Genomic DNA, 26,083 nt, shown 5'->3' on the forward strand with positions numbered 1-26,083 from the left:
GTATTTAAAATCCTTTTTTTATTGATTTCATGCAATATTCTAATTTTGAGAGTTTAAATTTGGGGTTTGAATAAACTGTAATGGTTTTCTGCACAACTGGCAGGTCGGCAGTCTTCCCCATGATTGCGAATTCTACTGAACCACACTGATGGACCATTTAAAAGCTCAGGAACCCTTTGCAGGTGTTTTGGATCAATAAGCTGATTAGATGTGACACTGAGCCTACAAAATTGAACCTTTCACATTATTCAAGTTTTCTGAGATTTAGAATTTTGGGTTTCCATAAAACTCATAATCATAATTATAACAAATAAATAAAGGCTCACATGCCAGGCTCATCTGGCATGTAATGAGTCTATACAATATATTAGTTTCACCTTTTAAGTTGAATTACTGAAATAAACAAACTTTTGCACGATATTCAAATTTTTGTGTTTTACCTCCAATGTTCTATTTGAAGCTTCTGGTCTCCAACCTTAATTGCCTAACATGGTAAAACAAACAACATGAGAGCTGATGGTCGCCAGCCACATCTTTATTTGGTTGCCTTCATTTAAATTGTTTTAAAGCAAACTGTACGATAGTTCTTAAAACGATTACGGTTGTTCACAATTATACACATTATCAAAAACAGTCAGAAGTAATTGACTGGAATATCACACAAATATATGAGCCAGGCTGGTTTAGAGCAACAAACTACATTAACTTTTATTACCAGATAGATGAGCATACCTAATCCGCCTCACACTGAATATGATATATACTGAACGGCCACACACAGAAAAGCAAAACATACGTACATACATTCACCCAAAACATTGAACATTCCAGTATGCTACATGAATATATGTATGGTCATTAATTGTATATGTAAGCATTCATCAGTTAAATAAATACATCCCACACACGACCCTTTGTCGACAAGATTAACCTACTGCCATGATAGCATTTTGGAGAGGTTTGTCTGAACTAATCCCAGACAGGAATGTTTTTGGACGAAGCAGTAGGACTACCTAGCCAGAACTGTTACTTTGGGTTTAGTCAGGGAAGATTATATATAGAATCAAAGTGTAGGTAAGATCAGTCAAAGCGATAACCAATGCCATACAGTATAGCATAGATATCTTCTTTGGAAAAGAAGTCCCATCAGTCTCTGATAAATAAAATGTGAACGCTTTGTTCCTTGTTGTTCTTAAAAGTTCAGATTCAGACCTACTGCTGAGTCAGCAGTGCTGACCAAGGTTGCCAGAGCCCTTGGCCAAGTGACCCATTTATGAAACAAGAAAGTAGTTACAGAACGATGAAATAAATAAATTAAATACGGTTGTTAAAGGCGATTGTTCCATGTTGGTGGTTAATTATGAATGAACCTAGTTAAAAGGTGCTGTAGGTCAGATGTAAGAGCCATTATTTTACTGTAATTTAAGAAATTCCAAACCCATATATTACACACAACTTCAACCTTTTGTTGGACCTTAAAATAGGAAACAAAATATTCCTCATGGTGGTATGGCAAGTATAAAGACTGCAGTGTTTCGAGCAAAGTCCAAATTATCTACCAAGATTGGTTTGAAGAGCAAAGTTGTGTGGAGAAGTATTGCATGTGTCTAGTCAATGGTAAGACCAAATGTGTTATGTGAATGCATCCAGTTTTATCTATGAAACAAACATCCCACTGGAGCTTCCAAGGAACATTCATGAAGCAGTAGCTCACTTTCCAGTTTATTTACATCTTAACTAGTTGGCTTGGCTTGTGCCCACACAGGATGCTGCCACTCCACCCTGCTTATAACACTAGTAGCCAGGCGCAAAATAGCATGTTCCAATATAAATCGGGAAAGGGGAGGGGAAGTAGACAGGAGGCTGGAACTAAGCTTGCCCCCCGCCAATCACGGAGTCTCTGAGCCAACGATGAGGAGAATCTCGTGAGACAAGACGAAAGTGAAGAAGTAGAGGCAGAGGTCGGCGAAGACGTCGCCCATCCTCCTGTAGGTGTCCATGGAGCGGTTGATGACCTCCGCCGGGATCCCCGACAGAAGCAGGGCGGCCGTCAGTACCGTGGACTGGGGCTTCCGTTCCACCTGTGGGAAAGGTTAAAGGTCAGGTAGGTCAGACTCAATAACGTACAATTTGGTCAAACCAATGGTCAAGTGTTCCTCAAAGGGGTTCCAAGCTGCCGAGTGTATTTTCGTCGTACGAAAATACCAAGATTCTTGCAAATAAATATTTGACAAGCAAACACGTATGTACATAACTTGAGGTATGTACGAAAACAACACAAAAGGAGTGACGTTTATAAGATGGAAACTCACCTTTGGAAAGTATTTGTATAAGCCCATGTAGGCAAGTTCCAGGGTAAGAAAGGGAGCGAAAATTGACTAGAAAATAGAAAGAAAAAAAAGTGATTAGTAAAATTAACAATGTAGCAGCCAATGCTTGCACCCATCTAACCAACAAGTAGTATAAAATGACCAAAACACAGACTACTTGATTATACTTGTTTGAAAAGGGTAGGGTAGGCATTTTGGGCAGAATGCAGCGATTGTAAGGGCTTATTACTTCCGTAATCGTATTCTTTTGGTAGAGCATTTGATTTATTGAGTACCGTCTGGATGTAAAGAGACTTTCAGAACAGATGACTAAAAAATGCTTCTAAAATAAATGATCTACAATACCTTTAATGGGTATTTTGCTAATGTAATTTTTGTACGAGTATTTCATTAAATTATTTTCTGTTTACAGATTGTAATACAATAAATTCATTACTGATGGGAACAGCCCATGGAACCTGTGCACTCGCAGTGGCCCAGACTCACCAGGTACTGGCAGACAGAGACCCTAACAAACACAGCCAGGAGTAGGCTGCCGATCAGCCTGAACATCCTAAAGACATCGAACTCCTCCGGCTCTGAATCCCCTTCCTCGGCCGCTTTCTCACTGGCTACTGCCAGCTGTCCACGCAGCTTCATGGCATCATCAAACCGAGACAGGTACGTCTGTAGACCTCTTCGTGGGGAGCCACTTGGATCGTCTGAAGGCCTCTCTCCTCTGGGTCTCTGTCGAACCCCTGCTGCTACCCCTCTCAAATCCTCAAGGCTCCCTCCCAAGGGATCCCCCAGGTCTGGCAGCGGGGAGCCTCTCCTCTCTGGGGTGGAACTACGGGAGTGGGCGGATTCCTGGAGGAAGGGAGAAGGCCTTGGGGAGGAGTTGGCCGGCCACGGATCTGTCCGGTCTAGATCCAGGTGAAACCTGGGCTCTGCTGGACGTCGGGGGGTGCCAGCTGCGTAGACCACAGGATGGGGACATCAGGTATGGCAGGAGTACAAATAAATACATATATTCTCACGTGGGGGACAAAACCGAGAGCCAATAAGCAGCTCAAATGATGTAAACGTCAGTGTGACAGTTCTAGGCGATGAAAGCGAAACACAAATATTGCTTTTATATTATAATAGCAATAACCAAATATACGTTAGAGTATCAATCATGACATACCGCTCTCTGGTTCAATTTTTGTGTAACCAACTATCCGGTTCATTCTGTCCTCAGAATTCATGAGCAGTTTCCTCCTGCGGATCTCAGCTCTCCTTTGGGCTGCAGATAAAGTCTTCTCTTCGGTGCTTGTTTGTCCGTTATCTTCGGTCGACTCCATCGTTGAATGAATCAAAGGATGTCTTCCACACAGTGCTTAGAAAACAATAATTGGCAATGCAGTCTACGATCAACAGCAGACGGAGCCTATCCTTCGTCGGCTGAGCCAGGGCGCACAATGATGACGCCAACTAGATGCGCGCCACCGAGGATTTTCGATACACGCGCATGAAGAAAGTGCGATGTCAGACACAGGAGCCCTCATGAATAAATGAATTGTACATTTCAAAAGGAATTATTTAATTATACAAATGTTAAATATTTACTGGTTTAATCGTAACACATCAATGCCATCTGTCAACTAATATGTTTTTATTATAAAATAGGTTCCGATTAGGAAATGCTTTGTAAATTCCTTTTAGAGGAATGAAATTATTCTGAGGTTGAATAACTCATTGCAGTCCGATACAACCTTTAACACAAAAGAAATCTACAACCCCACGTTGTAAAAATGTATAGATTTAAGTATTTAATCCTGAAAAGCATTTGCATTCACATTCCTTATGAAATGTAGTCATTGATGTTGAACAAAAAATGTGTATGCAGATTCGAAAACATTTTTGCATCTGTTTTTACCAACAATACAAACTACATTTAAAAAGTCCCAAATGTTTTATTTCCTTAGTATCATTTCACCTTTTTCATATTAAAATCACCAGCAATGTATTACTTTTATATAGTCTTTAATATACAAGTATCAATAAGTATGATTAAAAGATAACAATGGCTTTGTTATGTCTGTGTTAAAGAATTTCCCATATCCTATTATATTAAAATATTTCTTATATACGGACTGTATTCAAACAGAGGCTTGATAATAAAATGTGACTTCCCATACAAGGCAATTACAGAATTTAATCACATTGGGAGTCTCATAAATTAAACAAAAACAAGACATCATCCGAGGCGATCTGAATCTCTAGAGAGAAAGAATGCATGTGTTTGAGACAGAAAAGGACAGATCTAAACCAAGTGCTGGGAGACAACTTTCCATTGCTTAATCAAACAATCAAGGCAGCGAAGACGGCTGTTTACATCTGTACGTACTTGGTCTCTTCCCCTCTCCTCCCCCAAACCTAACAAAGATTCCTTGAACACACGATTATAATGAGGAAATAAAAAGCACACTTGCCCTCCTTATAGGTAGAACCAGGGTGTACCACTCACAGACAAACAAGCACACTTGTGTCATAACAGTCTTTGAACGCCCAAATACTCTTTTATCATCCTCCTCCTCCTCCTCTTCTTCTTCTTCCACCTAGCTGCATTAGTCTGTATTAAGGAAAGACAACTGTGCTTCTGGAACAAAGTTACATCACACACCAACTGCTTTTTGAACAACGCCTGTACACAAGATTGTTCTTGGAGCATGAACACTGATTCACTTGACCATTTACAACCGGAGCCGTCATCATTATAATTATTATTTTTGATTTTAATTCTTGTCCCCACCCCACCCACCCCTTCTCCACAATTCATTATTCCAATGAGTGCGATGCGTTATGATCCACGTTATTCATCTCTCTGTAGGTGCTCAATCCATTAAACGTTATTTGGTTTCTTTGAATGAATGCTTGTGTTGGATCAGGTTGTTGAGTCACGTAGGAACGGTTGTCGTTGTGGTTGCTGAGCATTTTCATGGATCGGAGGAAAAGAAAGATGTGACAGACTACAACTGGAGGTGGCGCAGGAGCTTACCCTGGAAACGAGCGCAGCCCTCGCCCTGCCAACGCACACGCACACCACACACACACACGCACGCACGCTCATGACACTCACACCACACATACGCAAGCACACACACACAGCCTCCGTGTCTTCCTGTGGCTCCGGCGAGAGTCTATTACTTGGAGATCTGCTGTTGGATGTGCAGCAGGAACTCGTAGTAGGACAGAGCCGACTCGGTCCGGTCCTCGATCATGTTTTGCATGAAGTCCCCCTTCTGCGGGCTGTCGTCCCTGAAGCCAGAGGAGACACAACCACAACTCAACAGACCCGCAGAGGGAAATAAACGTATATTAACATCTCCTGTTGTATGACGTTGCACTGAATTCCCCTTGGATGATTCATTTATTTATTTTTTTTAAATTAACATTTTAACGTATTCTTCTTTCAGACACCCTTTCATAGAAGCATCTTCCTTATCAGTGCACTACAGTTACTATCTAATTAGCACAGTAGTTCCCTTTTGAGGCGAACCGGCCGGCCACCATGTTGATGGTCAACAGAACCTACCTGATGATATGGAGGCTCGGGTAGAAGGGCCTCTGCTCCCGGAGCCAGCCGATGAATGCCCTGGTTCTCTGTGACTCTGCCGTCTCCAGCTCGGGGAGCTGGTACTGGTGGGGGGAAAACAGAAGGAGAGGTGGGATGTGGGGAGAGTGGGTGTGTTATTTAGTGGTGCCTTTACAGAGGGCTTTCGAATACGAGTGCGTTGTTGTACCCTGAGGCAGGCTTTCTGCTGTGCAAGTATTGGTAGTAGCATATCTACTGAACCCACTCTCCTCCTTATACACGTTAATCAGAAAACGACCAACCACCAAAACAGAACCATTAAAACAGAAACTCTACAGCAGAAAAAACTGCTACAGAAGGGGAGAGTCATAAGAAGGGCTTGTAAATTATGTTGTTTACGTTAGTCATTTAAGATTACTCAAGCAGGAAGACTTTTTTAGAATGAATTGCAAATTGTCGTACCATGTTCTGAGGCAAGGCAGCATAGTCCGGGACGCCCAAGACCTGAGTGAGGAAGGAGGGGTTGCAGCTCCTTCCTACCCATAGATGCATCACCTATAAAGGACAGGGAATGGTCCGAAAGTCAAATCATTTACAGTAAAAACATTTCATATAATGGATTGGAGAACGTCTTGGGCTATCGGTTGACAGGAGGACATGGACCTGTAGTCTGGGGGGCATCAGAATAAATCATGTGTATATCTCAACCATATTGAAGAGAAATTAAGTTTTAGAGACGTTTGGTGTACATCTTCATTGACGGAGGCACCCCATGTTAACCTGAATAAAGATCCACATCAGCCCAAGGCCTGATGTGTCTGGAGGCTGGGGAGCGGGCCTCTACTCACCGATCCAGCGTCCATGAGGAAGGCCCCTTCCCGACACAGCTTCTCCACGGAGAGCTGCAGCTCCCGGGGCTGTGGGATGGTGCGCTCGCTGATGTTCAGAGCACCCTGGCCGCAAGAAAGAGACAATTAAGTCGGTGAGATGGCCGTGACATTACGATAACAAGGGGCATTGGATTCCGTCTGAAGGAAATCAAGACCCTGGCCCCGAGGAAATGTATATATTCTTGAAAACACAGTATTTTACCCTCTCTCTAGAAGGTTTTCAGTCACTATAATAACAGCAAGCGGTTTTGTTCAAACAGCTTCTGAAATTCTGGTGGTGGTGTTGCCATCACACCAAGTGTTTTATGTTTGAGGACGAATGCTGTGGCTTCCTCACAGGCCAGGGATCCTTTGTGCAGATGGAGGGCTCACCTGGTCTGACAGGTCATCCACGCGGTAGAGGGTGGGATGGATCATCAGCATGGCGTACACCAGGGGCTGGAACTTGAGCTGACACATGGAGAACACCCGGTCATCCAGCCTGGTGCTGGTGCCTGTCCTGAAGGCTTTCTGGAACACACACACACACACACACACACACACACACACACACACACACACACACACACACACACACACACACACACACACACACACACACACACACACACACACACACACACACACACACACACACACGGCCTTGTGAATTGATGTTTGTATTAAATATATACATGATGGGGAAACCAATGAATAGATTTGCTGACTCCGTGTTTGCATTTGTCAAACAAAGAGTAACACGGTGCCACTCTTCTAAATCCACCAGCCTTCTGCTGCGTTCACATGGATTCAGGCAGCAAACATCCCCTTCTGGACCAAGGAAACAACACTAGATGGTCTGACGGAACGCCACGACGCATCACGATAAGTTGCTATGGTGATGTAGTATTGTTTACAATATGTTAAATACAATTATTTGGGGTCCATTATTTTAGCAATTCAAATTCCTTGCAGGGTACGGCAAAATGCTTAAATATTACAACTTAGAGGGAAACCGTCTACCCTTAATGTTAACAGAATTTTCTGTCGGCCTCTCCTTTTTCTACCGTCCTGCACTCGTCTATTAAAATGGTATCCAATTTCAAGTCTACTGCCCGTCTGAATCCATGAGAAAGGAGCATTAAGTCAAATCTTTTAAACCCATTCACCCCCCCCCCCCCATCTAGGTTCCTTGTAATTTCCTCCTTTATTATTAGGGCTTATATGGTGCTGGGGTGGACATCAATTATGAAGTCCAACTTCAACCTCTATCGGGGAATGAAGTGCCACTATGATGTGGGGTGCATCCGAGAAGGCATGCTTCTGGATGTCTCTTCAAATCAAGAGCGTCCCTGTCAGCCTCTTCCTGGGTGAGGGGCTACCGGGGGCTGAGAGGCAGGGCAGCTACCTGTTTGAGCAGCGCGAGGACGTAGAGGGGGAAGAGGCGCAGGCAGGCGGGGGCCAGCAGGCCGGGCTGCTGGATGGTCAACGCGGCGTGGCGGTACGACGCCAGCGAGTCGATGGCCGCGTTGGTCATGGCGTCCCGGGCGTCGCCCAGACTCGCCGACACGGAGCGGTCCACAGCTAGAGCACAGAGCGATAGTATGGGGGGGAGGGGGGGAAAAAGAAAAAGAAAGAGAAAGAGAGAGCACAGAGACAGTAAGGAGAAAGCACGGAGAGAGTGAGTGAGAGACAGTATGGAGAGACAGTATGGAGAAGGCACGGAGAGACATTAAGCAGAGAGCACAGGAGAATGGAGAGAGAGTATGGAGACAGTAAGGAGAGAGAGCACAGAGAGAGAGATTAATAAGAGGGAGAGAGAGTGCGGAGAGGACAAGAGAGTATGGAGGGGGAGAAGGAGTATAGATGTTAATCCCAGCTACAATAATAGTCCGCAGTCAACTCGTGTAACAGCCATTTAATTCCGCTCTCCACAGCATTAACATATCACGCCGCCACACCGGCGGTCAACTCCCACGGCACGCGCTAAAGTACATGCTGGCTGCTCGCTCACGAGTCACATCTTAAAAGCAATACAACTAAAAGAATACAGGCGCCAACAAATTAAACTTAACATAGAGAGAGAGATGAAGCGAGAGTATAGATACAGGATATTGTCTCATTGACCCTTAATAACCGAGAAAAACAGGAAATCTATTTTCATCAAGGTTAATTTATCCCCCAAGAGGTTCCCAGGCATTGGATTGGCCGGTGGGGGACGGTTACTAGGCGACCTGAGCCAATCGCTGCCGACTATTAAGGGTAATGAAGGTCTTGGGAGTACTATGAAAAAACTTCAGTCATTATAGCATTAAGCCCAAGAACGTCTTCATAATAGATAGCTGGATCAACAGTAGATTGATCAACAGTTTGAATATGCACTGAGGAAATGGTTCTATGAAGGAAAGGATTTAACCCCGTAAAGCGCTGTGAGCACAACCCTGGTGGATACTCTTCTCCTTCAGGCCAACAGGAGCTTCATGGAGGGAAAGGGGATTTCAAACTGGGCTTCTGCCACTGAGACACCACCAGCTATTTCCCCAAGCTTAAGTCACTCTTAACATTACGTCAGCATTAAGGGTCAGATTAAGGACTGGAGGCTAATACTATAATCCATAGAGTCACTGGTCTATCCGTCCAGCCCCTTCATGCGGTGTGCTACGTACCCATGCTAGCCAGCAACCCGGTGACAGCCTGAACGTCCGCTCCGGCGAAGACATCGGTCAGGGAGTTGACCACGGGGAGACACAGGGTGTGGACGCGGATCCTGCGCTCTCCTGGGGAGAAGGGAAGGGCCGTCAGATACAAGTCGTCTTTGGTCTTTCCTAAAAAACATTCTTTCTTTAAGATTTAGGAGCCATCATTTCTGTGTAATTGGTTAGAGATGCCTAAGCCATCTGTCAGCTATTAGGGAGTGAAATGCTCTGTGGGGACATCTGTTTTGAGTTGACAGCATTAGGCAATTTTAATTTTAGACCGCACAGGGCCTGTTTGTGACCAACTAGGGCAACACCTCCCTGATTGGTTCAGGGAATCAATCTGCCTGTCAATCACATGTGTTTGAACGCAACACTTCATGGTGGAGATAGATAAGGATAGAGGGAGGAAGTGGGCAGAGAGGGAAGTAGTGGGCAGAGAGGGAGGAAGGGGGCAGAGAGGGAGGAAGTGGGCAGAGAGGGAGGAAGTGGGCAGAGAGGGAGGAAGTGGGCAGAGAGGGAGGAAGGGGGCAGAGAAGGAAGGAGGGAGCAGTGAGGGAAGGAGGGAGGGGGCATTTTTTGGGAACTTTAATTAAAGAATCGTGTGCTGATCTCTATACAACTCTCAAATCTTGCCTACCGCAGTTTTAAGAGAAATGGATATGACATTGATTTAAATGAATTTACCTTAGCAAGAAATGGTTGCAATATAATTTAGAATGTGATACATGCAATATACCAGTGAGATGGCAAAGTTTTCAAAGATATATTGAGACACAGTATTCCTGTTGTGACCTTTAGCAGGAAATCACATGAAAACAACAAAAGAGTAAAAAAAAAAAAATCAACTTCAGTAAACATAAACCATCAAAAGGAATCGCCCCCGTATGTGTAAACATACATAATCTTTGCGATCATAGTACAGTTCAACGATGGTCCCCTTTTGACCCCTCACCTTTGCTTGAGGTGTAGAGCAGCGCGGCCTGGAAGGACACCACCTGCATGTCCACCAGGTTCTCCTCGATGGACATCTGCACCGCGAAGCCCGCGTCCGGGTTCACGTTGGGCAGGGACAGCAGGTCCGTGGAACGCACAAAGAAGTTCCCATGGAAGGTGTGGATGGACAGACCTGGGAGAGAGAGGAGGGAGGAGGGGACTTTACTTATTCATGGGAAATAAAGACAATCTATCCCAAGAAGAGACTTATCCGAAGGGCGAATACACAAGACTGCACCGCAACACGTCTAGGATTAGGGCTTTGACTCCCAACTTCGTTATTCGAATATCAAAAAACAAATCAAAATTCGAACGAATATTAGGCAGCCCTTAATATTCTAACCTGTTATGGGCAGGCCAAGAGGGAGAGATGTCGGAGAACCCGACGCAGTCTATTCATAATATTGTAATGACCACGGAAGAGGCAGAGAATGAAGTTGATTGATTAGACAGAGATTTATTAGAAACCTAATAAACCGTTGGAACGCGCAAGACCGGTAACCATAGCAACGCCGCCTCGCGAAGCCCAATCCAGGTCTTACTGAAGGCATTTAATGGTCAAAATATTATTAATAAATATTTGAATATTAATAAACAAACAAACAAACTTTGAATATCATTTTTGGGCAAAAGTCAAAGCCCTATCTAGGATCTCAACAATTACAAAGGACGCAAAGTGTGAAGGCTGGAGATATGCAGCTTTTGGTGACCTGCAAATCTCTAGTACACTAAAACACTATTGGAATTCTTGAATTCTTCGCAAACCTATCCACCAATTAAAAGACAATAATGAACCAAGTGACTGGGAACAGAGCTCTGCTGATGAAGACTAGGGGCAGGGTTTTGGTGGTGAAGAGGACCCCAGGCTGACCTTTGGTGCAGCGTATCCTCATCACGGCCTCGAAGCCGATCTTGCGGGTGAGGTACCGCTTGAGGTCCTTCTCGAAGCGCTCCACCTGGGCGGGGTTATGCTGGTGGTGGTAGGAGGGGTAGTAGTACACGCTTCCTGCAGAGTACCTGGATATGCATCCTGTAGGGAGGAGGGGAGCGTACGGGAGTTATATCATGATATCTGCTCAGATAATAACTTCATGTATTTGTATGGGCTGTTGTGCCTTTATGGACACGGCGAGCCAAGAGACGGGAAGGATAGGAAAGTGGGTTGAAGGAGACATGACATGTAGCATGAGACCGCGATGGGAACTGAAAGTCAGGTTGCTACCAGGCGTAGGGCCTCCATGGTTAACACCCTTCATACACAAGGACGTTTCTGTGGGTGTATTGGTGCAGAATAACAAGACAACACACTGTAGCTGCACAGGATATACAGGACGGAAAATTAAGATACATAAAAAAGAGACGTTATACAATACGAATCAATATGTTAACCAAAAAGATACAATATCTGTGAGTGCATGCATGAGGCTCACCTAGCGATGCCAGGTCACAATACTGAGCACTGAGGAGGAACAGGTCCACGGCCACCTGCTGGCCCGAGCAGTCCAGAGCCAGCTTCTTGTAGAAGTCTGTGGCGGGGGCTAAGTGCTGAATATCCTGTTCATACCGATGACAACACACAGCACAACTTACTTTAAACCGTTTTAAAAGGTTCAACTGGTTAAAAGGGGCAAAGCTAATAAGAACAACGGCTTTAATTGGGTTTTTCCTCAGAAGCATTCTATAGGAACATGCATAATGTCCTTGCATGCGTGCGTTAACCTTCAATCAGTGCATTTTGCATTTCAAAGCTTCTCTGTCCAGTGAGAGACCAAATAATTAGCAGTCTACCTTTGAATAGGGAAAAAAATTCTGCGAATCCCCTTAAATAGGCAAGGTCTAGGAACTGTGGAATTTTAAGAAAAGTACAGCACGACAACATTTCAGATAATGAGCACATGACTCCCCATGCTCTATATTGGTTGACGAGCTGAACTCAACAACGCTGTCTCTAGAGGTTCGGTCTAGAAGACAACCTATCCCTCGTCGGTCTCGAATGAATGCGGTGCACATCTACGAGGTAGTCAACATCTGTCATACAACCGCTCCTGCCTGTGTAGAACATCTCTCTTTGCCTCATAATCCCTCCACACCACCAGAACATCATACGATTTGAAGAGAATATCTTGCATACACAAGGCCTCAACTCCATGGCTGGCTCTAGGATGGCTGTTCTAGGCCTACAGCCATCTTCTGTAATACAGTAATATCTGTATGCCTCCAACAGCCAATCAGCACGACCACAAGGACTCTGAGCCAATGCGAGCCTGCCATGTAAGCGGTAATGAGGTGGAAATATTCTGTTTTTTTTCCGAGCATGTTGCGTATCTAATATGCCTTTAGGCACAAATTGACTTATTCTTTCAGAAAGGTTACATATATTATAGCTCTAAAGGAGAGAATGCTAATAAAAAATGATCTACATCTTCTCTTGTGAAATAAATAACATACTAATAAAGTTGAATACACAGCAGACTTTGCTTTTAAGGCCACAAAGTTTAGTGATGAGCTCTGGATTCAAACGCCAGCAGCAGAGAGACAGCATTTCAATCTCTGGAGGACAGCCACAGAATCATCACATGATGTACGCCCTATGTATCAGCTCTAGTTCTAGCTCTTATTTTACTTATAGAACTAGTTCAAAGAGAACTAATAACCTTGGACATCAGTGCATTTATTGCAGAATAATTACCCTTTCAGTGAAAAGTACATCCTTCTCCATTATTGTAACATTTTGTGCATAAACATTGTGTTTTTATAATTCATATTATCACTTAGATGATAAATTACTTTATTGTATTTACTACTTAGTAGCTCCACTGTCGAGGAGCGCTTGGAGCACTTGAATTTCAGTGACTGCTACTCCATGTTTGTTGTGCATTTGACTTTGAAAGAACTTTACTTCGCTCCCTCTGCCATGAACTGATGGGGTTCAGTGCCAGTGCAGGAGGGAAGTGTCCCGGCCCCGGCCCCACTCCCGTACCTTGGCAGAGGCTCGCTGGTTGGGGTCTTCCCTGGACTTGAGCGCCCCCACGCCCATGCTTGGTAGCTGGGTCTGGAAGACGGACACACGGCCGCCGGTGGGCGACAGCAGCTTGAAGGCCGCCTGCAGCGCGGGGCCCAGGGCCGACTGGGTCTCCATGGTCTTCTCAAATATGTGGGGCAGACTCTTGAGCAGGTCCTGCACCAGCTGGGAACACAAGGGGGGAGTATGGTCCATTGGATGCGTTTCAATGATGAGGAAAGGTTTCCTAATGGATGTCGATGCTGACGTGGCTGCCAACACATCCACCCACAGTAACAATACTGGGGGGGATGGGGAATTTTTAACAGTCCACATATCAAAGATGTTTCTTACCTCTTTGCATTCATTGAGGTTCACTAGAAGGCTGTCTGGCGTTGGTAAAAATATTTCTATTGGAAAGAGAAGGGTTATGTTCCCATTATGCGTTAAATTAAGATGAATGAACTGGGCAAAGGTAAAAATCATAAATAATATATTCCACAAATGTCAATAATAATATAGGATTCAGATTGCTGCAAGGGAAAATCTTATTGCATCCTCTTGATATTCTGAGCCCAGGTGAGGGTCCTAGGGACGTTCAAATTAGCTCTACTTTTGGCTAGGGATGGGCATTTGAAGGCATATCAATATTTGAATAATCTATAAAAAAAAAAGAAATCGAGTAACCGGTTAAACGAACTACGAAAAAAAAAAAAAAGTGTAGCGCACTCATAATGTAGCCTGAAGGGCTTCTGTGATCTGGTCTTCACTAAATAAATGAATTGGTTTTCAATCTATTAGTCAAATAAATAAGGAAATCAAATCCAATTTGTTCAATTCATTTTAGCATTTTAGAAGGAAAAAAACAAAATCAATATGAATCGAAACGAGTTGAAACAAAACCATACTTTTTTGACAAGAATATGAATGAACAGTATTGCACACTTAAGGCACAAACTGAAATTAGATTCAAGTAAATTTAAGCCACCAGCTGAATAGATTCATGTAACTGAAGCACAACAGCAAAAAGTATACGTACTTGGATTTCAACAGAACTCCACTTGCAGCGCATGGGCTTGCCTCGCATTACCAATCTGGTCAAAATATTTCCACACTTCGCTTCTTTTGGTCGCCAATTCTTTTAGTGTGCGCACTGCCTGCAAGTTTAAACTATGTGATGCGCAAAGGCACAAAAATGTATCTAATGTATTGCAATTGTGTTTTTTCTTTCTTTCTACTTTACATATTTTAAATGGCGGTAGTATACACGTTTAACGAAAAATATAATATATATAGCTAATGAATAATATTTAAATAACTTCAGGCAGAAATTAAAAAATCTGCTTAAGTCGAATACCCACGTCATTTCGAATAATCGAATATTCGAATAACCGTACCCATCCCTACCTTTGGCACGGCAATAATTTGCCTTTGCTTTGCTAGCCTTAGCCTCTGCCTCACCTTCGATGTCCGACACGATGAGCATCTGTGGCTGGGACAGCCCCTCCTGGAGGTTGTAGAAGTGGATGGTGCTGTCGAAGGTGATGAAGCCAACCTTAGTGCGCGTGTCGCCGGGGAGCCTGTGGCACAGAACATGTGGGCAGTGAACACAAGGGACACGAAATACAGAGCGAAGCCAACTCAGCTGGGAGGCTGGGAGCACTTTGAGCTTCAGCAAATAATCAAAGAGTCAGGGGGTTCTGCTTCTGATTTGAACACGTATCAGCCCTCATTGTGCTTTAGGTAACCCCTTCTGGTGTTGATTCAATTTACTTTGCGTTTCCTTTAAAGGGCGCCACAGCGCATTGGGGCGGTACGTACGCGCTGATGTTGTCCAGCAGCGATTGGCAGACCACGTTGAGGTAGCCCGTCTCCACTGCGTTGTGGGACACATCCAGCACGAAGAGGTAAACGGCAGGCTGGGGGGGCCGCAGCTGGGGAAGCAAATGCTAATCGATTACCAACAGCAAAACAACACAGTCCGAATCTTGGACTTGAGGTTTGAAGTCCCTTTTTATACATCAGACACAGAATAATCTTTTAGACTCCAAGGTGGGACTTCACCAGTACTAAAATATAGTATTGATGATAATATAATACAATAAGAAACAGTTGGTGGTACCATGTATTCAGAGGGCGCTATGAACTCGATGGTGGCATTTTGGACCTCGGGTCGTTTCTGAGGCTCGCCGTAAGACCTGCTGATGGGGTTGTACATGAACTCCTCCGGCACTGACGACCAGACCAGAGGGAAAGGGAGAGACAGAGAGACATAGAGGGTTAGCATGCACTGCTCTCCATTCACAGAGCTACCACACTATCCATTCTGAAACCGTCCCCGAGGCCATCATGACCCTCATGGCTGATCATGTCATGTTAACATTAGATTAACTAAAAAATTATTATTATACAAATGAAACATCATTTGTGTAATAATCTATTGTAACAGGCAGTTACAAATATAATTCAAGATTTATTAATCTACAAAACATAAATACTTTTTTTATTAAACAACGATTTAGATATTCTGGAAATTGGCTTAAAATTATAAAGACAAAAAACTAAGTCAAAAGCAGACAGCCGTGTTCGGACAGACTCAAAATAAATAAACGTTTCCACCTCCCAAAGAGAGTTCAGTCAGAGAAAAGCCAGAGGCACAGTGCATTCACCCTCGGTGTATTTAACACTGTTAAAACAATATTATTCTAGTTCTACAAATACAAGGCTAAATTCCCAATCAGTATGCTTTGGCTTTCAGTTTGAAACAAGGTAAAGGGGACTGTCGAGTAGGAGAGCTTTCCCCTCTTCCTGGCCGTTTGGTCTGTCACTAGGAGCCCTTCCCTCCCAGCCAGCCCTCCTCACCGTCATTGACCCGGAAGCAGAGGTTACACTTCCACCTCCTCTGGTCCAGGAAGGACACGAAGGGGTTGATGTAGGTCCTGCAGGAGCGGCAGCGCACGATGGTGCTGGACGTCACCACGGGGAGTTGCTTTAAGGGAGAGACGGACAACGTTTGAAATCAGCCCCTGGGTCGGCACTGATTTATTCAACAGGAACAATGGACAGTGGTTGACTGTCCCAGGGTTGGCTAGGTAGAAGCTAGACGGCAAATGGCACGGTTATACATCTTCAGACAAGCCATCAAAAACACGGGGGCTAATAATGAAGAGGGTTAGGCAACATTAGTACATTTCTATTTAATCCTGTTGAGGAAGTAGTTAGATTCTACGTATATCCATTTTACTAGCAAGGGGGGGGGAGAGATTGAGTGACCATGCAAAGTCTGAAGAATCCCTTCTCAAAGCACCTGACAGCCTGACATTAAACATTGATCATTTCTTAAATCTTGGTTTACAATAACTTTGTGTTCATATGAAACAACAGTCCCAGAAGTCTCCTACATTAAATGAAGCCAGATAGACGGGTTTTTATTGAAGCCACCACCGACTGAGACCCTGTGGATAGGGTTAGGTCACAGGCTATCCGGATTAGAAAGAACCAGAGACCAGAGTTACCGAGAGGTCTTTGAACGGGTGGAGGAGCAGACCCAGGGGCAGCTTGGCTTTGTTCAACAGGCTCTGCGTCTGAGGGATGCTGGACAAGGTGCATCGGAAAACTCTGTGAAACGGAGGGGAGGAGGGAGACGGGAAGGAAGGAGAGGGAGAGAGGGGGAGAAGTCGTTAACTCTTCGGTTTGCCTTCATTTCAGATATCTGCAGTTAGGGCTGCTCGATTATGGGAAAAATCATAATCACGATTATTTTGGTCAATATTGATATCACGATTATTCAAATGATTATTTTTGAGTTTGAAAACATGCATTTATTGATACAATCAATTATGACATAGAAACACGTATATTATAAGTATCCAAAATAAAACCTTTTTCGTGTGTAAGTGTACTGTCTGCCACAACATTCTGAATCTAACATTTGATTTTTATAAAACATTTCATGAATACAATATATTAAGACAATCAAATATCACAGAAACACGTATAAGTATCCAAAATTAACTTAACCTATTTAATGTCTAGAGAACAACGGTCCCAGCATTTCTCCATAGCAAAGTTAAAAGTCACAAAGCCATAACAAACACATGGCTAATAAAAATCATATTGTTGTTAAACAGAAATACATATACAAGATGTACTTGGCAGTTCTGCCTTAAAGAACTCTTAGTTAAAGTCTGCTATAGGAGCTTGTTATCGTTCATCAAACTGTAACGTTACTGAAACTTTAGATTCCACGCGGTAGGTCTACTCCAACATGTCTGTCAACAGTCGATGCTGCTGATTGGCGGTTCACTGGCATGTCCCGCCTCCTGCCAACGGCATACTTCCTGATGCAGCACGCCTGTTAGATTGTACTCCCTCTCGCCGCGTTGAATGCTTTCGCATGCGCGTCTCTTTCATAAACTTTCATAAACTCTCTAGGCCTACTTTAAAATGGAAAATGTCAAATTAATCGTTTCAACTCGATTATACGAGTTTGGAGATCGTTTGACCCCAAAATTGATATCGCGATCGAAATTCGATTAATTGCACAGCCCTATCTGCAGTTATATATACTCTAATTGGCATGTCACAAGGCTTTCCTAACCACATCGCAACTAAAAACATAATACAGTATGTGTAGTAGTTTATAAAAGTGAATCTTAAGGGGGTAAATTACGATTTTAAAACACTAACAGGTTCCATGTTTAACAATAATGAACGAAGTCATGAATAAAACATGTGCTTGCACTGAAGCAAAATAGCCTAAGAGGTGAAGTTGGGGTGCTGTGATGTAACCAGCAGGGGGTCTTACTCTGGGTTACAGTTGACCTTCTGCAGGTCCTGGGGCAGGGGGGGCGTGGGGGCGGGGATGGGTCCGGCGGGCAGCAGGTTCCTCTCCTGCAGCAGGTTGACCACCCTCAGGGCCTCGGGCGTGTTGCCCTGCAGGCTCAGAGAGGCCAGGGAGGAGCTCATCTGTGCCGGGCCGGGCCCACCTGGTGGCTGCAACACACACACACACACACACACACACACACACACACACACACACACACACACACACACACACACACACACACACACACACACACACACACACACACACACACACACACACACATTAGCGAGCTACAGCAAGTGTGGAACGGATATAAAAGAGTCACACTTGCGTGAACCTCAAATGAGGCAATCTCGGGCCTTCATTTAAAAGTAGACATTTTTCCTAAATCCATCACATATGATGCAACGCTTCTCAATGCTGGTGAATATATGGATGGAGGGGCGTTTTTTTTTGTTTCTTGCTCTACTCTTTCTGCCTTCTCCCTTTGCAACTCTCCAATCAAAGCTCCGCAAGCTTTACCGAGCAGTGGATGGGTGAACCTCACCAGAGCGTTATGTAAAAGATCAGAGATGGAAATAAAGAGCATTGGTTCAGTGAGCGTTGGTTTCAGTGAGGAAGTCCTCAGACAGACCATAACTCATAAGTCTACAGTAGTAAGTACTACATGACCGTGCAGTCTGCACTTTTGAAACTCGTACACTTTTGTGCAACCTTAAAATCATTTAAAAAGCAGCAAATCAAAGACCTATAGGGCTCAACTTTGACAGTAAAGAAAAGCCTTTGGGTCATTGAGACATAACGACCCCATCCTGACGGGAGGCTCCGGTCACCTGCGGGTAGAGCTGGGGCTGCGGGGGGTATTGCGACGGGGCCGTCTGCATGGGAGGGTGCATTGGGGGCGCGGCGCCCGGGGACGCGGGCGTGTTATTGTACCCTGGAGGGAGGGACGGGTAGTGGCCCAGGTGTCTGCCGGGGGGGCCGGACTGAGGAGCGCCGGCTGGGACAGGGAGAGAGAAGGGGGAGCACCGGCTCATTTACATGGTTCCATTTCGTGTCATAATACACCTTTACTAAAAAAGACAACGCTCAGAGCCAACCATGAAGAAAATATGACCAGTTAATCTGGCCTTTTTCTTATGCTTTTCATCAATAATAAAAAATAATGTAAAAAATGATAGATATTTAATGTTATTTCATAAGATGCATTGCCATATGCATGTCTGTAAATGTTCAGACATGCAACGTCAGTAGGACAACATTAATCTGGAGGATTGGAGATACGTGTTCTGCCATTAGTTCATGCAACCTGACACAATCCGATATTTTAATTCAGAAAAAACAAATAACAAACATGGAACACAGAACAACAATACTTGTTTCTGTTGGCCTTGTATCACTGTCTGGCGGCAACACTTACCCATTTTGTTCTCCAGATGATTAAAGGCGTATGGAGCCTGGTGGCCATTGCCGGCTGCAGGGCCTGCAACAACGACACAACACCACCGTGAAATAACCATCTCTGACACACCATCGCTACCACAGCAGCTAGCCACAACACACCAGAGGGGACGTCAGCAACAAGGGAGACTGGGTGATATATTCGGAATGAACATCAGATGACGTAGGAAATGAATGACACCACATTCTGACACAGGATGACTGGGATGGGTTTGTCTTTGGAGCGCTTTCTTGGATGTGCGTCTTGTAATCACATGGTACGTGACTGGCCAATCCTGGTTCCAAAGCAAAGGCTCCGAACCCTTTCACGTTTCGAGTTGTACACTAGAGTTATCCAATATAGATCAGTTGTTGATCCTTTCAAATCAATGTTTGAATGACTGGCTGGTAGGCGAGCTATGCTCAAAGCTTGTTGACCTTGCAGCTAGTGATGAACGGATCAGGTTTTTAAAGATGAAAATGATCGCAGATAAAGGATTATTATTATTATTCACATATTCCATGATAACTTACCCTTCATTAAACCTATTACCATATCATGGTAGATAATCAAAATTATTTAATAATAATGAGACAAATAGTTTTGTATTTATTATTATAATTAAGCTTTTCATATCAATTTGATTTGCATTCTAGGAACAAAAATAGCACATTGAGAGATCAATTAACTGTTAATAAACAAAGTTTGGAGCAAAGATTATTACTTTCTGAGTATTTAAATTGACTCCCAGGTGTTAAAACTGTGTAAGCATTAAAACAATGTGTTTAAATAAAGCTGATACAATATTTGTACATAATTACGCTAATTATTCTATCATCACTCCAACAGCCTGAGGTGGTCAATAGTCAATAATTATCCACAGAACAACAATACTAGTGTGGCTTGCTTTTCAACCATATTAATAATTAAGCCAAAGAATAGCAATAGTTGAGCGCTGAATGCAGCACTCAACTAATCACCAGCATGCAAAGGAAGTGATGGATATATTCTGCATATTTAAGAGCTAAGAAACTATAATGAAGCTACTTTCAAGCAACATACTGACTCTCTGTGAAATCCGTGCCTATGAAAGAACCTGGGTCCAAGGCTTCACTCTCTCGTTGAATTATATATTTTATCACTGGGATATTCAGACGACATTTTAACTAGCCTTCTACCCACAGTCACCTAATAGGCATAGAGGTTAAAAATAAATCCCTAAAAATAATTAAAACTTTAGAATACCCTACAAACAAATATCCAGATGATCGAATATTCGGGCCCTGCCCTACCTGAATGATATGGTATTTCATTGTGTGGCATACCCTAAAAACAGCCAACACAAGTGTGGACTGTACAGATGGAGATGTAGAGATCTGCCTCAATACCCCATGATACTTGAATTAATCTGTGGGGCTAAGCCCATGAACCACAACAAAGACGACAAACAAATGTACCTTTAGAAAGAGGAATACAGAATGATAATGAAAATATGCATTCCGAGGTACATGGAAGGGTAGCATGCAAAGGGGAGGGTTCGACTACACCAGGACCACTACGAATGCTAGTGAGTGACGGACTGAGACGGACTACACCAGACCTGGACACTCAATGTCCCCCTGCTCGCTGGGGGGCTCAGTGCTCGCTGCACTCCCCTCGCACTGAGCTGGCATGGAAAGGAAGGAGAGGAGGCAGCAGTCAGAACCAGAGACGGGAGGCAGGTCAGGCCACACACTGTTCCTCACCCCCAACTGACCCCATTGCATGGTGGGTGAGGTTGAGGCCATGCGACAGAGTGCCGGTAGAAATGCATGTGTGCAGTCTGCACTCACACTTTCCCAATGGGTGTAATAAAGTTTCAAGTTGTATGACGTGAAAATATTTCAGTTTTAGCATTACATAATTCAGACAGAGCAATTATGACAAATACAATTACATACATACATTGTTTTTGGTACAACTACAACAACCAATTAAGACCTCAAAATTGGATCACTTTCCTGTAATCAATACAGATGGAAAACGTTGACAAATTATAACACAGATATATTAAAACTTGAAAGGGGTACACACTTACCCTCGGCCTTGGGGGGTGGAGGGGTAGCATTGCCCATAGGTGGGGGTCCCATAGGAGGCATGGCGTGTCCAGTGGGCAGGGCCCCGTAGGGGGCGCTGGCTGGTTGATATGGATGGGGGGCCATGGGGGGGGGAGTTGAGGAAGCATTTCCTGATAATGAACAAATATATATATTCAATTCCTTCCTTGTACAGTGCCCCGGCCACCCACCCACCGCCACACACCCACACCCACACGGCCGGTTTGCGTTTTGAATCGGGTGAAAGAAGGGCTAGGCCATAAAAGCTGGATCTGAACACAAAAAGCATCTTGTCAAAATAACGGCAAGACGGTAATTTAGATCAGCTGGTTTAACAGGGTGGTTGTGTATCGTGGTGACATCGTAATTAGGAGGCCGTGTTGTAACATGAATCTGAACTTGAGATTCTGTGAACTGGTGTCAGCAGCATGCGGTGTTGACACCTCTTGGTATGAGAGGAGTGGTCCTTCCTTCTTTAAAGACTACACCAGCAATGGCAGGACTCCAGCTGCTTATCTCTGCTGAGGGCAAAAGGCCCTTTAAAAAAGGAAGCATGGAGCTTGTAAAACACTTGATTCACAACTTTCCCAGTATGCAAATTGGTTGTTTGCTCCGAGGAAAAAACAAAACAAGGCCAAATATTTGTGAATTTGGTCATTCTAAGCAGTTCTTCCGTGGTTGGATTTCCATCAGTCTTCCATGGATAGAAATGCATAGGGAGAATATCAGTATTTTGCCCAAAAGAAAAATAGCCGATACAGCAATCACCACATACAATCATGTGGTGATTGCTGTACACTCATGATGGCTGCATGAGAGAGTGTAAGGCCCGCTCAGCCACTCTGGAGGCACAAAGGTCAATGTCCAGGGCCAACAGGAAAGCAATCAGGCTGCTGGACCTCAATCGGCAGCATGACGTGGCAAGTAGACTGCCGCACCAAAAGCAGATGACCTTGAATGTGTAGTACTCCAACTGATATTGCCACAACGCTCAGTTAAAACATACATGCATGCGTGTGTGTACATGTAAATAATACAACATGCTGCTAGCAAGGAGCCACGTCAGTAGCTAGCGCTGCTTAGCTGCTTTCGTGTTACCAGAAAGAGTATTCAAAGTTGACTGCGTGATACATAGAGGATTACCCATAAGCCCATACCCATTACCCCCCCCCCCCCCCCCCCCACCCCTGGCTTTTACATTACCTGGCTGAGTGTATCCGTGGAGGGGGACAGGCCCCGGTCCGGAGCCAGGCGCAGTGCTGTGCGGGACTAGTGGTGTGGGTGCATACCCCGCCGACGAGGAGGAGGGCGACGGCTGGGGAGGGGGTAGTGTAGCCGCCGGGTTCATCGGCCCCACGTGGTTCCCCACCGGGCCGGACGGGGGTGCCCTCATGGCTCCGTGCGGTGCTGCGGCCGGGGGGGCGGCGGCGCCGTACTGCCAGGCAGGGGACGGCGACTGCTGCGGCGGCTGGTTTGGGTAGTAGTTGTGCGACATGGCAGCAGGGGGTGGAGGAGTAGCCTGCGCGTGGGGCATCCTGGGAGCGGGGCTGCTGGACTGCGGGGGGGTGAGCGTTGGTGGCGGACCTCCCATTGGGGGTCTGGTCAACGGGGGCTGGCCTGGAGGAGGATGGTATGAACTGACGGGTGCAGCCGGCTGGTAGGGACCCGCTTGGGGGCCAGACTGGAAGGCCCCAGCAGGGGGCCCGGGCTGGTAGGCACCAGCAGGGGGCCCGGGCTGGTAAGGGCCAGCTGGGGGGCCTGGCTGGTAAGGACCAGAATTGTAGAGTCCAGCTCCAGGGGCCACTGGGCCCTTGGTCGGCATTGGACTGTATGGCGCTTGGGAACCGATGTTGAAGCCCATTCCTGGGTTCTGGGAAGGACCTTTAAAATAGAGGGAAAACAATAGAGGCTGGTTAGAAGAATTAGCATCAACTACTTTACGTGAAATCGACTAGACACGTCAACAACTCTCAATCTAACTAATAGATGGAACGTTTTCCCAACTGTGGGCAGAGAGACAAATGATTTTTCCAAGAAAATAAAATAAGAGTAACGGAATAGTTTAATATTCTTTTAAGAGCCATTACCTATGTAAAAAAACGGATATGCAGGAATAATCTAGACGTTATTGCTTTCCAGGGAAGGAACATGGCTAGGAAAACCTCTTCATGGTCTAGTTGTCCAGTACTAAACAGTACTAAACTACATTGCTGCTACACGGGATGCATTGAATGTTTTCTGTATGTTTTGTATGAAAAGCAAAGAATCAATCAGATGCCAATACATGCCAATAAAATATAAAGATCTGCTGCAGCTTGACTTATGTGAGAAAGCTATGTTGTTGGGTGCTGTATGAGGGTTTGATATCGGACCCGTGTTTTCAACTAGAGGTCCACATGAGCTGGTTCCTGATGTCAACATGCATGTATTTTGCATGGAAAAGAGGTAGAAAAAAGGTATTAGAGTGGGAGAAAAAATTGGGCCTATGATTTAATTATTCCAAGTAATTTAAAGGGAAGCATGAAGTTACATAAAAAAACAATTAATACTTACACTAAATTATTTCAAAGATAACCACAAATGGTAACGTATTGGTGGTGGATGTTATATGTTAGCTTCTTGAATAAGGCTAAAGACGCCTTTTTCAACTTAACCTCAAGTCGTTGGTTTTGAGAGTTAGTTTCTACTCTGACGTGTTTGATTTAAATTGATCAGAGTACAAAGGACAGCAATAACGTCGCTGTTTAATAGACTTATGTGTGGGGGAGAGATAAGAATATAAGTGATATGAGTGGCTAATTGCGAGATGATTAGTCAACAGAGACTCTGGTTAAATTACAAATAGTCTCGAACTGCTAACTGTTATAGAAATGCCAAGACACATTCCTGCCGGCATTGCTTGAAAACACCGAAAAGCAATGATTTAGACATTGACCCTAAAGTCATTCGTGATTATCACTTAAAAAAATATGTAGAACCAAATAGGGATGTGGCAGGAGCTCCGAAATGAACAAGGTTATGGTTGAGTAACAATAACGTTATTTGGCATACAACACATCTGGATCTCCCCAATGTGCCACATATGCAGTGAAAAGTTAAATTGAATCCCGCCCAGGGAGTTATATTCCAATTATATCTGTAAGAAATTAGTGGAACTCTCGGCATAATTATTAAATGGATTTGATGTTTTTATCTTAGGGAAGTGTCATTAATAAAATAAGGGCTATTATCTCAATCTCATTCTCTTTATTAAACGAAATAACGTACAGAAACAAATTAGTATGGGTGTACGTATCGATTGCTTCCTAAGAAAATGTATAATGGAATCAAACTTTGCTAGTTTGAGTGTCGCTGACAGTCCTAATCAAGTAGATAAGCCCCACCAGCACTAACAACAACCACAAACTAGGCAACGTTAACACTGATTCAATATTTTCTGACATCGGGTAGTTAAACATCAACATTATCCCAACATGTTCCGTGTTGCCAACTTCAGTAAAAGAAGCTTACGGACCACAAGAAAAAACATTAAATTAGTAAGTCACGTCAAGTTTGACACACTTCATACTAAGGTTAGCGGAGTTAGCTTGCCCCCATAAGAGACCCGACTAGCTAACAGAGGGGCAGATGTGCTTCATATGTTCACCATCACCACTTACCGTTTGCATAGGTCTGCCCTGTCCCGTTACGAGAGTTGAACCCCGTACTTGACATCTTGAAATAGACACCGGGATCACAATCAGAGAATCTTAATGCGAACGACTAGCGTTAGCTTGCGCCTCCGGCTAACAGTGTAGCCGAATTAACGCAAACCGGGTGACAGCAGGACGTCTAATTAAAGTGCTGGCTTTGTTGACGTCCTGTGATAACTTACTAAATAAACTCCCTGACTAGTTAGACATCACAGGGTGACGAGGAGAGCCATTGCCCGTTAGAGTATAAACGTAGGCCTCGGATAGATAATCGTGTAAAACACTTCTCTCCTTCCACAGGAAGTCGGGATGGTCTGGCAGGATCAACGTATTCCCCGGGCATGCGCAGTACTTACACGTGGCACTTCCTCTGGTGTCTCTGTGTTTTCAGTGTACTGGAAACCAAAAAACAGAACCACAGTCACAAGTGTTCTTGTTCAAATGTGGGGACCCGTTTGATGTTACTGAATTCAGCTGACATTTCAATGCTGAAGTATGAACCATTTGCTGAACCAAGCCCACAGGTGATGAACACGGCTGGTTATAGAAGAAAAAGGTACAGGTGTGACGGTGAA

The 26,083-nt window shown here is 44.3% G+C and overlaps 2 protein-coding genes across 4 annotated transcripts; both read right to left on the reverse strand.

Moving 5' to 3' along the window:
* Positions 1 to 517: 517 nt before the first annotated feature.
* On the reverse strand, positions 518 to 3,829 carry camlg (calcium modulating ligand). The gene is made up of 4 exons (XM_060056802.1): positions 3,496 to 3,829; positions 2,817 to 3,280; positions 2,313 to 2,378; positions 518 to 2,081 (listed from the first exon to the last, which is right to left on the reverse strand). The coding sequence occupies exons 1-4, from the start codon at positions 3,650 to 3,652 to the stop codon at positions 1,890 to 1,892; spliced, it is 879 nt and encodes a 292-aa protein (XP_059912785.1). The 5' UTR covers positions 3,653 to 3,829; the 3' UTR covers positions 518 to 1,889.
* A 488-nt stretch (positions 3,830 to 4,317) lies between these two features.
* Positions 4,318 to 25,855, reverse strand: sec24a (SEC24 homolog A, COPII coat complex component). 3 transcript variants are annotated; one of them, XM_060056800.1, is made up of 24 exons: positions 25,476 to 25,855; positions 23,020 to 23,697; positions 21,798 to 21,947; positions 21,321 to 21,386; positions 19,700 to 19,762; positions 19,113 to 19,279; positions 18,256 to 18,443; positions 16,964 to 17,066; positions 16,311 to 16,437; positions 15,571 to 15,680; positions 15,270 to 15,382; positions 14,910 to 15,028; positions 13,803 to 13,858; positions 13,428 to 13,634; positions 11,878 to 12,001; positions 11,319 to 11,477; positions 10,407 to 10,580; positions 9,422 to 9,532; positions 8,164 to 8,339; positions 7,149 to 7,286; positions 6,735 to 6,839; positions 6,349 to 6,441; positions 5,887 to 5,990; positions 4,318 to 5,609 (listed from the first exon to the last, which is right to left on the reverse strand). In XM_060056800.1, exons 1-24 carry the CDS (start codon positions 25,528 to 25,530, stop codon positions 5,495 to 5,497), a joined length of 3,501 nt encoding a protein of 1,166 aa, XP_059912783.1. In that variant the 5' UTR covers positions 25,531 to 25,855; the 3' UTR covers positions 4,318 to 5,494. The 3 variants fall into 3 exon arrangements, with proteins under 3 accessions (XP_059912783.1, XP_059912782.1, XP_059912784.1); XM_060056799.1 differs by having other exon boundaries at positions 16,955 to 17,066; XM_060056801.1 differs by lacking the exon at positions 21,321 to 21,386 and having other exon boundaries at positions 16,955 to 17,066.
* Between the last annotated feature and the right edge of the window lie 228 nt (positions 25,856 to 26,083).

Source organism: Gadus macrocephalus, chromosome 7, assembly GCF_031168955.1.
Source record: "Gadus macrocephalus chromosome 7, ASM3116895v1".
In the NCBI taxonomy this organism is placed as follows: domain Eukaryota; kingdom Metazoa; phylum Chordata; class Actinopteri; order Gadiformes; family Gadidae; genus Gadus; species Gadus macrocephalus.

What these genes read in the sequence shown, in the direction of transcription:
- sec24a (XM_060056799.1), bottom strand. Translation starts at nt 25,530, where the DNA reads ATGTCAAGTACGGGGTTCAACTCTCGTAACGGGACAGGGCAGACCTAT. An exon ending in GGGGGACATTGAGTGTCCAG is followed by an intron (nt 19,763 to 21,320) that starts GTCTGGTGTAGT and finishes TCGTTGTTGCAG; the next exon opens with GCCCTGCAGCCGGCAATGGC. An exon ending in CCGAGCCTCCATATCATCAG is followed by an intron (nt 5,610 to 5,886) that starts GTAGGTTCTGTT and finishes CTCTGGCTTCAG; the next exon opens with GGACGACAGCCCGCAGAAGG.
- camlg (XM_060056802.1), bottom strand. Translation starts at nt 3,652, where the DNA reads ATGGAGTCGACCGAAGATAACGGACAAACAAGCACCGAAGAGAAGACT. An exon ending in AAAAATTGAACCAGAGAGCG is followed by an intron (nt 3,281 to 3,495) that starts GTATGTCATGAT and finishes TGGTCTACGCAG; the next exon opens with CTGGCACCCCCCGACGTCCA. An exon ending in TATACAAATACTTTCCAAAG is followed by an intron (nt 2,082 to 2,312) that starts GTGAGTTTCCAT and finishes CCTTTCCCACAG; the next exon opens with GTGGAACGGAAGCCCCAGTC.